Source organism: Trachurus japonicus, chromosome 3 (assembly GCF_045865225.1).
Source record: "Trachurus japonicus isolate A0001 chromosome 3, Traja_1.0".
Lineage (NCBI taxonomy): Eukaryota > Metazoa > Chordata > Actinopteri > Carangiformes > Carangidae > Trachurus > Trachurus japonicus.
Genome location: NC_140909.1, coordinates 15,693,083 through 15,705,401, shown reverse-complemented (window position 1 = coordinate 15,705,401; position 12,319 = coordinate 15,693,083). Strand labels below are relative to the sequence as shown.

The following is a 12,319-nucleotide window of genomic DNA, read 5'->3' as shown; positions in this document are numbered from 1 at the left end:
CAGAATAGATTATCACTCATTTTGATTTCACGCACACACACACACACACATGCACACACGCGCACACACTCACACATTTACATGGTTGGCAAAACATCACACTGCCCAACAGTGTATGTGTGTGTCTTTGTAAGTTAATGAAGGCATGAGAGCACATATCATCCATGCTGGGTTAATAATGCTAAGTGTCTGATGTTCACAGTGATTGGAAGGATTATGGATGTAGTAATTATACGATATGTGCAAGAATAGATTGTGTTACAGGGAGTGAGACTGCATCAGTGGGACAGATGGAGAATAGTTTTGAAGCAGTGACAGATTTAGAGAGTGTAAGGGAGGAGGGTGGGGAGTTCAGGAGTCAGGGTGAAATGACAATAACAAGGTGTGAGAGTTAAGTTAATGATTTCTTGTTTGTTTTATAAATCTGTATTCTCGTCTGTTTATTCATCTAGTGTTTTTGTTTCAGGTCTTGGTGTCTACTCCACTCATGTCTTGCAACTAAGTGCCTGCACTTCAGTCGGCTGCACCAACAGTTCACAAGTTACAATGGTGACCTCTCAGCTTCCTCCCGGGCCGCTCCAAGCACCAAATCTTACCCTGCTAGACTCGCGGACTATTCTGGTTGAGTAAGTACAGTGGATATGCATACTCCCTCACAGCTCTCAACAGTAGATAATTGTGTGGGGTCCATACAAAGTGGTAGGAGACACATGCATATGCAAACGGTACTTTCACTTACAGTAGTGTGTATAAGGCTGTGAGGCACAACACACAGTTGTGAATGCTGTCTTATCACTACACACAGATCCAACCCTGTTTTTAGGGACAAATTAAAATTGCAGCTACTGTAGAAAGATGTAGATAGAAATACATCCACCACTGATTTATATTTACTTGTTATTTACTCACAGTCACAGTGATTATCACCAAAAAGGACAGGAAAATATATATTAAAAAATCTTATATTATAGTATATTGTAGCTTTTCATTTGAATTTCATATGCGGTGTCTCTATAAGATACAAAGAGAGAGACAGGTTGAGAGAGCAAATGTGACCTTCTGCATAATATTTTCCTGCACTTGACCTTTCACCTGAAGTGGGAGGGGACAGAGGAAGATAGATCTCTGCACTTTTCCTATCAGGTTCATGTGCAAACGTTTCTCTGTTTGTGTGTGTGTGTGTGTGTGTGTGCGCATGTGTGCGTGTGCGTGTGTGTGTGCGTGTGTGTGTGAAGCAAGAGTCAATCTGCGTGAAAGCCATTAGTGTCCTGACTGTCACTTACAGTGGGACTCACCACAGGAGGGCACAGTGCACACACGTACACACACGTACACACACGTACACACACACACGCACACACACATCTACACAAGCATAACCGCACACTTGAACAATGGACAGGGAGGGTGAGAGGATGGAGACGGAGTAAATTGAAGGTACCCACTGTGTGAGATGGGAATGATGAGTTTGTCTGGTTAAGATGTGATGATCATTGGTCATGCTTTTGATCACCTTCATTAGTGGTGTGCGTCTTCACGCACACTCACACACAGTGCATACTGAGTGTCTGTGTCTATGTGAGTGTATTGATATATAGAGAAAATGCATGCATTTTTTCTTTTCCTTTATAAATGTGTTCAGAATAATTGAAAATAGGAAATTAATAACAGCAATGATAGAGGAGCTCATTTATTCATTTTCAGTTAGGTCTCACAACTACAGGCCTCTAAAACAACAAGGCACAGAATAAGTGGATGCAGTGGTGAAATTTAATGAAGAATCAAACACAGGTGGAAGACTATATTTCGAACTAGCAGGCACAGCTTATTATTAACTAATTGATCAATTAATATTTTGAATGTGTGTGGGTTGTGTTCCTATATGCAGCAAAACAGAGTTTTCTTGGGGTATTTTTTGAGATAAAACATATGAAATATTTTTCACAAAGTCTTAATTTGAACATACAGTAGCACAAGTTATAATGATCTGATATATCATCTCCTCATATAGAAGAGCCTTAATGACGACAACATCAGAGGGTTCACCACATAACACAAATACTTTGTAAACATCAATGGCTAAGTTCACCAAAATGTACAAATAGAAATTGGTCAGATTCAGGAACAAAGTTCTGGAGTTGAGACACAGATATATATTACTGTAATGGTTTGACTACTGAGAAGGCAACATGGGGAGGTAAACAGGACCATTTTGTTCTCAGTTTTAGCCAAATGCATAAAAAGTCATTGGCTGTTATTTCTCTAATCAGCCGCATAATGAGCCAGAACCTCTGGCCATGGCAAACTTAAGACCTTTTTAGGGTGAGGAGGTTGAATATCCTCGACTGGCCAAGTCGGTCACCTGAACCGTCCGACTGAGCTGTATTCATCTTACTGAAGATGCTACAACAAGCATAAGGGAGAGTATCATAAGGGAAGTGACTGCTGATTTCTGTTGGTTGACATCAGGCAGTCATTGAGCACAAAATATTAAATATCCAGATCTAGATCAAATATCCAGTTACTTACTTTTGAAACTGTAAAAAATGTGCACACTGTGTTAAAAGGCCTTTATCTTGCACACATTTCTTTCTATATTCATTAAAAAGGTTTGGCATATTATTTTATTTAAAATTGAATGTGCAGAAGCTCAGAGCTTGAGGAATAAAAATGTGTAACTGTCCAAATGCTTTCAGTCTGGACTGCATATATTTACCAGGTGTGGGAAGGCTGCATATTGCCTTGTTAGCACATTGGTAATAGGCCGAGGTTGAGAGATCATACTTGGTCAATACCTCTCTATTTTATCTGTGAGAAAAGCTTAGAAAGACAGAAAGATGGAGAGAGAAGAACTGTGAGAAAATGTGAAGACAGTTGGACCAAAGAGTGGAGGAGAGAAAGATGAAGTGTGAGTTTTAGAGGAAAGAAAGGAGGGAGATGTAGGAAATATTTAAAAAGGAAGTGAGGCAGAGTTATATATGTGTATTAAGGGTGAGAAACTGTGAGAAAGGTTGTGGTAGGCTGCAGCACCTGAACAAAACAATATCAGCAGATTTCCTCCCTGCCCTCACCTTATACCACTTGACACAAACACATCCATACACACAAGCAGACTCAGTTGCAAAGGTACCACACTGTCAGACACGTGTGCAGTAACAAATACAAAGAAAACCTGATGGGCCATATGGCACCTCAGGACAACAGTCCAAAATTATTTTAAATGATTAAATTGGTGAATGTATAATAATGTGCTATTAATAATTACTTGATGGTGCTAATGTGTTTTTATGAGTGTGCAATGTTGACAGTTTGACATTTTTCATAGGCGGTGATTTGATTTGAACCTTGTGCATCTCAGAGAGCCTGGTTTTAAATTTAACATGCTGAAAAAGCCGCCGTCTTATTTCATAACACACTCTTAAACCAGTGGTATTCTAAAACCATTACCACAGTGAATTATGATACAGATTATTACAACTCCCCTTTGATTTAGTTTTTCAAAAGTAGACATACATCACACTGCCAATCGACAGCATATAAATCTTATCATAAATGTGATAGATTAGCCACAGTGGCTAATTGTGTGCTAACACACACTCATCACTCATTCAAAAGCTGGCTTTTAATGGGAGGAACCAAGAAAGGAATCCATCACTTTTTAAAATGGCCTCCCACTGCTACCATGCCAGGAGGGTTGTGTTACTCTCTGGGATTTGAGAGAATTGCCGACTATTTTTGCTCATTTATTTATGAATTATTTATGTGCAATGTTGTTCTCGAAATTTGGGAAAATGATCAGGATTTTGTATGAAAACTTTCAAAACTTTGTTTCGACAGCACTATATTTTACTGTACGAATGAAGGTGAAATGAAATAAACAATAGTGTGGTTAGCTTCTAATTTTCTCATGTCTTGCACAACATTTTACAGTAAAATGTTGTTTCACTGCATAAATATTCATTCAACAATGAGATACAGATACAAATCAAAGCATTTTTAAAAGCACAGAGGGCACATGTTGGTCATCAATACATCTTCACCAGCCACTGTTATCCCTCATTAGAAGATCAGAAGAGATTAAAAAAAGGAATAGTAGAATAATAGTTAAGCATTGATGAACCAAGCAAGTTTTTATCTGATTCTGCTGCTTCTTACTCTCTTTTACATTTTGTAATGAATACTCTGCATGTTTCTCGTCCTCTCCCCCTCTCTCTCTGTCGGGGATGACCTTCCTGTTCTAAATATAGAAGAGGAGACACCTCTGTCTCACAAAGGAAACTGTGTGTGCAGCATACCTGTGTGTGGGTGTGCATGTGTGTGTGTGTGTGTGTGTAAGAAATCTTAGCTCGGGATTGTGTTTCCATGTACTTTCAGATGGGAACACAATGATAAAGTCACATGCACGTGAGCACATACTGTACTCACATGCATATAAATAAACTCTCTGTCTCATGATCTTTTTTTAAATCCTTGTTGTATTGGTGCGGTCGTGCAGTCAATAGCTGTGAATTGTACCTTCAGTATGTTGACACAGTTCTGTAAATAACACAATATTAAAGTTAAAAATGTGCAGCATGTTGTAGCTTTCTTCTCCACTGATTCTTCTCACCTTCTCCAGGTGGTCGCGGCCCTCTCAGGTCAATGGCGCTTTGGAGTTCTACTCCATCTTCCTGTCACATGATGGTGCGCAGTCCGTGGTTGCCCATAACAGCTCAGAACTTTTTGAAGACCACACACTTCGCAACCTAACCCCTGGAACGAATTACACCATCACAGTGGCTGTAAGTGTCTTCCTCTACCCTGTAAATCGTCTTTATGATTTGCATGATCACCTTCATCCATACGTTCATGTTTTTGTGTCTGCCATGTGTGTGTGTACATCAGGCCTGCACAGGAGGTGGGTGTACCTTCAGCCCTCCCAGCCATGCTGAGACTGAGGAGAGCACCCCAGAGGATGTTCCTGCACCACTGGTCACCCCTTTGTCCCCATATGCACTCAACGTCAGCTGGACACCTCCTGGCACTCCAAATGGTGAGAGGACAGACACCCACAGACATAAAAGCAATCAAATATACATGGAAATTTATCAACAGGGACTTTTAGAATAATGTTACAGTGTAAAAGCGTGCTAAAAACATAAACGTTTTTTCACATGCCTGGAAAGATGTTTTTATGGCATTTCTCAGTGAAAGGGATTGCAAACATGTGAGATGTTGAGACTCATTAACAAGAATCATAATTAGGATGAGATCATGTATCATTAGCTGACCTCTGGAAGTGTATTCAAGGTGTGAGGATATGCTTCAACCTGGTCCTTCACACATTTAGATATGAAGATCTGGACATGGTTCAGGTATACCCTACAATTTTACCTTTGTGCAAGGGGAATCAGATGGGTTAGAAATTGAATTAGATAAAACAGAGAAAAATAAAAACATTAAATCAAAAAAAAAAAAAGAAACTTAAAAGGAGAGGGCGCAAACGACTCTGAGACAAACAGAAAAGAGGCAGAGGCGATGTGAGAGGATGTACAGTTTGAGAGCGGGACGAACGGAGGCACGGAGTGAGAGGGCAGTGCTTCACCAGGCTTCTTTAAGTGGATGAAAAGTGCTCCCTTTTGACTGAATAGAGAACTGCAGGCTGGAAGTACATAGATTCACAGTTGTCTCTCTTTTTCCTTTCTCTGGCAGCCAATTAAAATCCATTGAACAGTGCTGGACTAAGGTGTATTTCATGTATGTTGTGAATTTTTAAACTAGATATTGACTTGAATCTGTCAAGGTTATAATAATAATAATAATATTAATGAAAATGATAATAGTATTAAAAGTTATTTGTGCCTAACTGTTTTCAGTGAAGAAATTCAAAGTGGTGGACAGGAGAATTTTCTACATAATGCAAGTTTGATACCAGTGCATAAATTAATAAATAAAATAGTAACATGAATTTTAAAGGACTGTATTAACAAATGCTAAGTTTTCTGAAATCAAACGAATTGAGTGATGAAAACCATCTGAGGATTTCCCACCCCATTTCACTCTAACATACAACGCACTGCCACATATTATCAAATGTTACTGCAATGCTCGTTAAAGTATGTGTAATTCCATAATGCATGTGTGTGTGTAATGTGAATAGTGTGTGTTTACGCTTAATGCCACATGAGTGCATTTCGCACCATAAACCCTGTGATGTGTGTGCATATTAGCCTGGATAAATTACTTAAAGCTTTTCTCATCTGATGACAGAAATTTATAACAAGGGAGACACTTAATCATGATTACCCGATTATCTCATGCTTAAAAAGCTTTAATTTTTACTTAAAAAGGGAGAAGGGCTCAGGTTTTTTTTTTTTCATTTAAACCTTTTTTCATAAATGGATGGCAACAATGACGATGACGATGTGATCCAGAGGACTGAGATTCTGTGTTATTTTCCTTCTCTCTCTCTCTCTCTCTCTCTCTCTCTCTCTCTTGCCCCCCTTCTCCCCAATTCCGTAGGGATTTGTGGGGGATAATCCTCTCGGGGATTAGGTCGGGGCAACACGCAGACAAAGAGGGGAAATAAGCCTGTTATGCATTCGCTGCTTCATTTCCCAACCTGTCTTTATTACAACCTATACTGATATGGGCTTATTCACACACACACACACACACATATACACACGCACACACTCTCACACGCATGTGATTGGCCACATTAAGAGCTTCCCAGATGTAGTTGGCGTCTGTGGGGTTTTTGTGTCTTCATTTCCCTGATAGGTGTGTATATCTGTATTGAGCAATAATAAAACCCACACATGATTAAAGCAGAATAGACTCTTAGCTCTTAGCACTGATCTTTTGAGCCCCCTGTATGCATTTTTATTAAGGAAAAGCACATTTGGCACCGTACTGTTTCATTTTTTTATTAGGTGGATGTAATGTAATGTAATTATTGTGCCTCTGTGTGTGTGTGTGTGTGTGTGTGTGTGTGTGGATGGACAAGTGTGAATTTCCCCATCTTAGCGTGTGTGTATCTTTCCATGTATGCATGGAACGTCCCTGTCTGTGGACGAGTTTGCTAGAGCACACCTATTTGCACCTATTTGTGTGTGTGTGTGTGTGTGTGTGTGTGTGTGTGCGTTCATGTATTCACAGTGGTACAACTGTCCTCCTGAGGGCCTTTATCTTTGTAACACCTATGGTTACATTTGTTGTTTCAGTGCTGTGTTCATCATTGGATCACACTAGGACACATTGACTGGCAGCTCTGGAGCCCCTAAGTCACATTTCATTTGCATTGTAATCCAGTGACCCGGACAGACGGCAGCCCAGCAAAGCAAAGCTCACCTTGTGATTCCTCATAGTCTTGAGACTGTTTTAGAGTGTATGTGTGACCAGTGCAATGAAGTAGCCAGTTGTGATTTGATGCTGATGTTACAGAAGTGAATCTGTGCAGGGAATTGATTTAATACATTTGTTATATTTACATGTGAAGAGAAAAACTGAAACTTGTTTGCAGTGACTCAGGTAAGCTCCTATAATTATTAGCTGGTTTAATCAGATGTATTCTTTTGCCAGGCATCATAACCAGCCATGGTCTCTGGCTGGATGGAGTTCTCATTTTCAACTCCAGCTCTTCCCAGAGGTTTTTTGTGATTGAGGGACTCTCTCCATGGAGCCGCCACGTACTCAGGCTGCAGGCCTGCACTGCACAGGGCTGCGGCAAAGGACCGATGGTCAGTGAATCATTTACTAGTTAACAGATGTATTGTAATAAAGTAATCAGCAACATCCTTTCTGAGATACAAACATTACATTAGTCAGACAATTACAAAGTGTGTGTGTGTTGTGTGTGCACGTGTGTCCGTGTGCCTTGGTGTCACCAGGCATCATAAAGGTGATCGATTCTCCCAGCTCAATAACGAGGGTTGGCGTGACGACGGTGACATTTGGTAGGAAATGCCACTCCAGCTCAACGACATCTCTGACGACAGGCCATATTTTGGGGCATTTTTCCAATACGGACGCCATATTTAGTCAGACGCTGCAAGATCAGCTGACACAGCAGAACAAGAGGAGAGGAAGGTGGGAAAGGGGAAGGGGAGGGGGCGGAGAACAGGATGAAGAGGAGAAGAGGAAGAGCTGGCAGGATGGATGGGAAAAGGAGAAGGAAGGAGGAACTTGTTTGAGGATGGAAGTGAAATGATGAGGATAGAGCAAATGGACAGAGCAAAGCGACAGATGAGGTGGAAAGTGAAGATGCGAAGGGCAGCAGAGGAGAGGGTAGGAGGAAACTGAGACAGGAGGAAATGAGACTGAAGAAAAGAGCAGAGCGATGGTGGAAAGAGCGACAGAGGGCAGTGAGTGGAGTGAAAACTGAAGAGTGTAGCAGGAGAGAAAAAGAGAGAGGGAAAAATAAAAGGATAACAGAAAGAGGATAGAAAACCAGATGTAGAGTTAATATTTGCCAGATGAGTAGTTTCATTCTACACTAAAACTTGTTGGAGTAGAGTATTACTCTTTAACACTTTGAGTAATCCACTCTATGATGCATGTTGCGGTCATCCCATGGGGGAAGATTTTCTTACCTGTTTTTTTTTCACTTGTATGGATGGGTGTGAAGAGAATTAATAAAACGCAATATATTCATTGTATGTGAATGTAAACATGCAACATGTCTGTCCTTTTGTGGAGTTTAACACAAGTGAGATTGTGTCTTTTCTCTTTTTTTTCTTCAATAAATCAGATGGAGGTACGGACACTAGAGATGGCCCCAGAAGGCCCCATACTGCTGGAACTGACCAATCACAGCTCTCGATCATTTCGAGCTCGCTGGACAGCCCCTCCTAGGCCAAACGGGAACCTCAGCTACACACTGTACTACAAAACCATAGGTAACACACACGGCCCCTCTCTCTGTCTGTGTCTCATACATGTAAATGAGCCAGGTCCAGTGCAACACCACCACCCATCACAACCTCAGTAGAAATATAATTTTTCAACTGTGTGAACAAAACTGACGAATTATACGCCTCATAAAAGTAGAATTTGTGGCAGAGCTGTTGTGTTAGATTACATCAGACTGCAAGTGTGTGTACCTTAAAGTTTAAACAATGATCAGTGATTGTAAAAGACTGCTTGCTCTGCTCTGAGTACAATTTATATCATTAGCAGTTTTAAGACTGTCTAGTGGTTTCTCTTTCAGATACGAGTAAAATAGTAACTTGGATAAAGACACACACACACACACACACACACACACGCTCCTCACTGCTGAGGACTTAAGACTGACAACTGAAAGTCAGGGCGTGAAACCTGGAAGTCAAAGAAGGAGTAATCAAACCAGAGTGATATAGAGAAGACAGGGTTTTTTGATATCGCCACTGACTTGAGAGGGAAGATGATATAGGAGTCTAGAGCAAAACAGTGGTGTGAAGATGGGAGGAAGAACAAAGACAAGTAGCAGAGAAGCAATAGTCTACAGAGGAAGCAGAGATGAGAAGCTCATATTTACATAGATGTATGAGGGGAAAATGCAGGTAAAACAGAAGAGGAGAACTGGACATGGGAGTAAAAAGTGGAAGAAGAAAATTGAGCAAGATGAGAAATGGCAGAACACACTCCTTCAGCTCACACATATTCACCTAGTCTCCCTCTCTCTCTCTCTCTGTGTCACACACACACAGAGTCAGAGACTTTGATCTGCATCTCACAGAGGAACAGACAGATTAAAATGAGTGGAGAGAAGGATAGAAGAGGTGTGGAAGAAAGAGAGAGGTGGCGCTTTGCTCGAGTTACCCATAACCTCTTGTTTCTTTGATACACACTGTCTTCATTAGTTCACACAGAACTGATATGTGTTTGTGCACGTGTGTGTGTCCATCTAAATATATTGGATAGGCTTAACATAGTGTAATTTTCTGATCCCTTTTCTTTGACTATCCTTGCATAACCTCAACATGGAGGCCTCTCTCTTTTGATCACTCTCAGTTAATCTCACTCACTATTCCTCTCTCTTGAACTCTTTTATCTTTTATGAATCGCTTTTTCTGCCATCACTGTGATGACTCTAATAAATAAATGTGCCATGAAAATAATCTGTGTAAGACATCACTGTCTTCGTCCTCACTAGATATATAGAGCTTGTTTGGCCTAAGACCCTACATGTCTGTCTTTGTGTGACTCGCTGTCTCTTAGATGGCGATGGCGTGTTAGACGGAGGAAAAGCAGCTGGCAGCTGGTTGTCGGTGACTGACCTGCAGCCGTACACCAACTACAGCTTCTGGATCAGAGGGTGTAACACACAGGGATGTGTGGAGAGCCTGCCACTCAATGTTACAACACCTCCAGCAGGTACACCCACCCACAACAAATGCACAAGAAGCACATCCCCATCACACAAATCCATATGTCCTGATCAGATATATACTTACATTGTTATGTCTTATAAGCTAAAGTGACTCATCATCCTCATAAATATTAAAAATGGGGGGTTGCATTAATGTGCAAATGCCTGGCATAATTTTCAAATTTATTCACATACTGATGTAAGTAGCTATCATTTTGACATCCAAGCAAGTGCTACATCTGTCCAGTCAGGTGTAGGAAGGTTCACTTTTCAAGTTAATTGATCAGTGCAATTTATTATACTATACTTTTATGCTACTAAAGTAATATCATAACTACAGACAGCATGGAGACAATCTGGATGATACAGATATTGAAGGACTAAAACACCACAGTCACATGATAGGAGTTTCCCTCTGTAGTGAGAAACTGGATATGATAGTATGATGATATGACCGCCATCATAAGATGGCACTTTTGCCCACATCTAACTTGTGTATGTACTAAATTAAATGGCTGCAATTGGATCTTTGGTCCGTACTCTACACACACACACACACACACAAACAGATAATTGACTTCACCTTATGGTCTGAACACGTATATCTTTGTGTGTGTGTACAATCATGCAGAGTGCTGATTGTGCATACTGATAAACGTCAAAACTGATCAGAGCAGATAACAGCAACCAGGTGGTAACAACACATACGTCTATGAACAACACATATTTTACCACTTTGGCCAACATTAAGAAAAGTGAACTGAATACATACGCATACTCACACACCACACCCATGTCTTAGTCAGAGAACAACAAAAGACAGACTTCGGAAAGTTCTGCTGTTCAAGTTCAAAACAAAGGCATAAGAAAGTATAAATTTTAAATACGAGACGTTTCCTCTCTTTCTATCTCTCTTTCTACCTCTGTGCCTCTGGCATCTCTTTAGACTTCTTTAAGGCAAACTGTCTTGATGCGTCCTTGTTCTATGAAAGAACAGAGAGAAGATAGCCGAGCAAGAGACAGAAGAGCAGAGGAGGAGGAGAGCAGAGAGAGAGAAGTGAACATAAAAGTGCATAGTTTAAAACGATTAGTGACACCTCTGATATTGTACCTGCTAACACAGCATGAGAGAGACACAGGCTCACCAACAGTGTGTGTCTTTGTGATGTATGTGTTTTGTGTGCGTGCGTGCGCGCGTGTGTGTGTGTGTGTGTGTGTGTCAGAGAGGCAGGACTCAACGTGTTTCAAGAATTACACACAGATGAATACTTTCTATCTGAAACACACACACTGAAACTCATTCTGGACATGACCTACTGATCTACAGTAAGATGTGCTGTTTTAGGAAACAGAAACAAGGACAGGCTTTGAAATATTTGCATAATTTTTAGATTCAAATATGGACATCCCATAATTTATCAATCAAGTTGCCAGTCACACATACTTATGTTATAGTTTATATGTAACTGATAAGAGACTGAGAGACTCCTCAGGCATCCTTAACCCTAGTTTGCTTGTTTCCAAGGTACGCTTTTTTAAGATGTATAACAAATGAGTGTGTAACTCTTTAACTATATCTGTACACACACAAAATGCGTACAGTAAATGCAGAAAAGAGAATTTGGAAATAAATGTACTGACAACATAACACTGACAAAACTGTAAATGGTCACAGTGTGAGCTCTCCACAAAACTGCACAAAGACACTCATGTGTGTGTGTGTGTGTGTGTGTGTGTGTGTGTGTGTGTGTGTGTGTGTGTGTGTGTCAGATAATAAATGTGAATATGGATTTGAGTGATGATTTAGGTAGGTTAACCACAACTAATAGTATTCTGATCCAGTATTCAAACATCACTTTGAGGCTTGGTTTTTGCACATACTTACTTACTTACTGTGTGTGTGTGTGTGTGTGTGTGTGTGTGTGTGTGTGTGTGTGTGTGTGTGTGTGTGTGTGTGTGTGTGTGTGTGTGTGTGTGTGTGTGTGT

At 40.5% G+C, this 12,319-nt stretch overlaps 1 protein-coding gene across 1 annotated transcript in view; it reads left to right on the top strand.

The window, feature by feature from the left end:
* Nucleotides 1-12,319, top strand: part of ush2a (Usher syndrome 2A (autosomal recessive, mild)) — a 184,947-nt gene that overhangs the window by 83,641 nt on the left and 88,987 nt on the right. Inside the window, exons 42-47 of the mRNA XM_085764102.1 lie at nucleotides 467-626; nucleotides 4,619-4,781; nucleotides 4,885-5,032; nucleotides 7,564-7,721; nucleotides 8,732-8,879; nucleotides 10,183-10,338. Coding sequence (XP_085620228.1) covers nucleotides 467-626; nucleotides 4,619-4,781; nucleotides 4,885-5,032; nucleotides 7,564-7,721; nucleotides 8,732-8,879; nucleotides 10,183-10,338 — 933 coding nt within the window. The remainder of the gene's footprint in view (nucleotides 1-466; nucleotides 627-4,618; nucleotides 4,782-4,884; nucleotides 5,033-7,563; nucleotides 7,722-8,731; nucleotides 8,880-10,182; nucleotides 10,339-12,319) is intronic.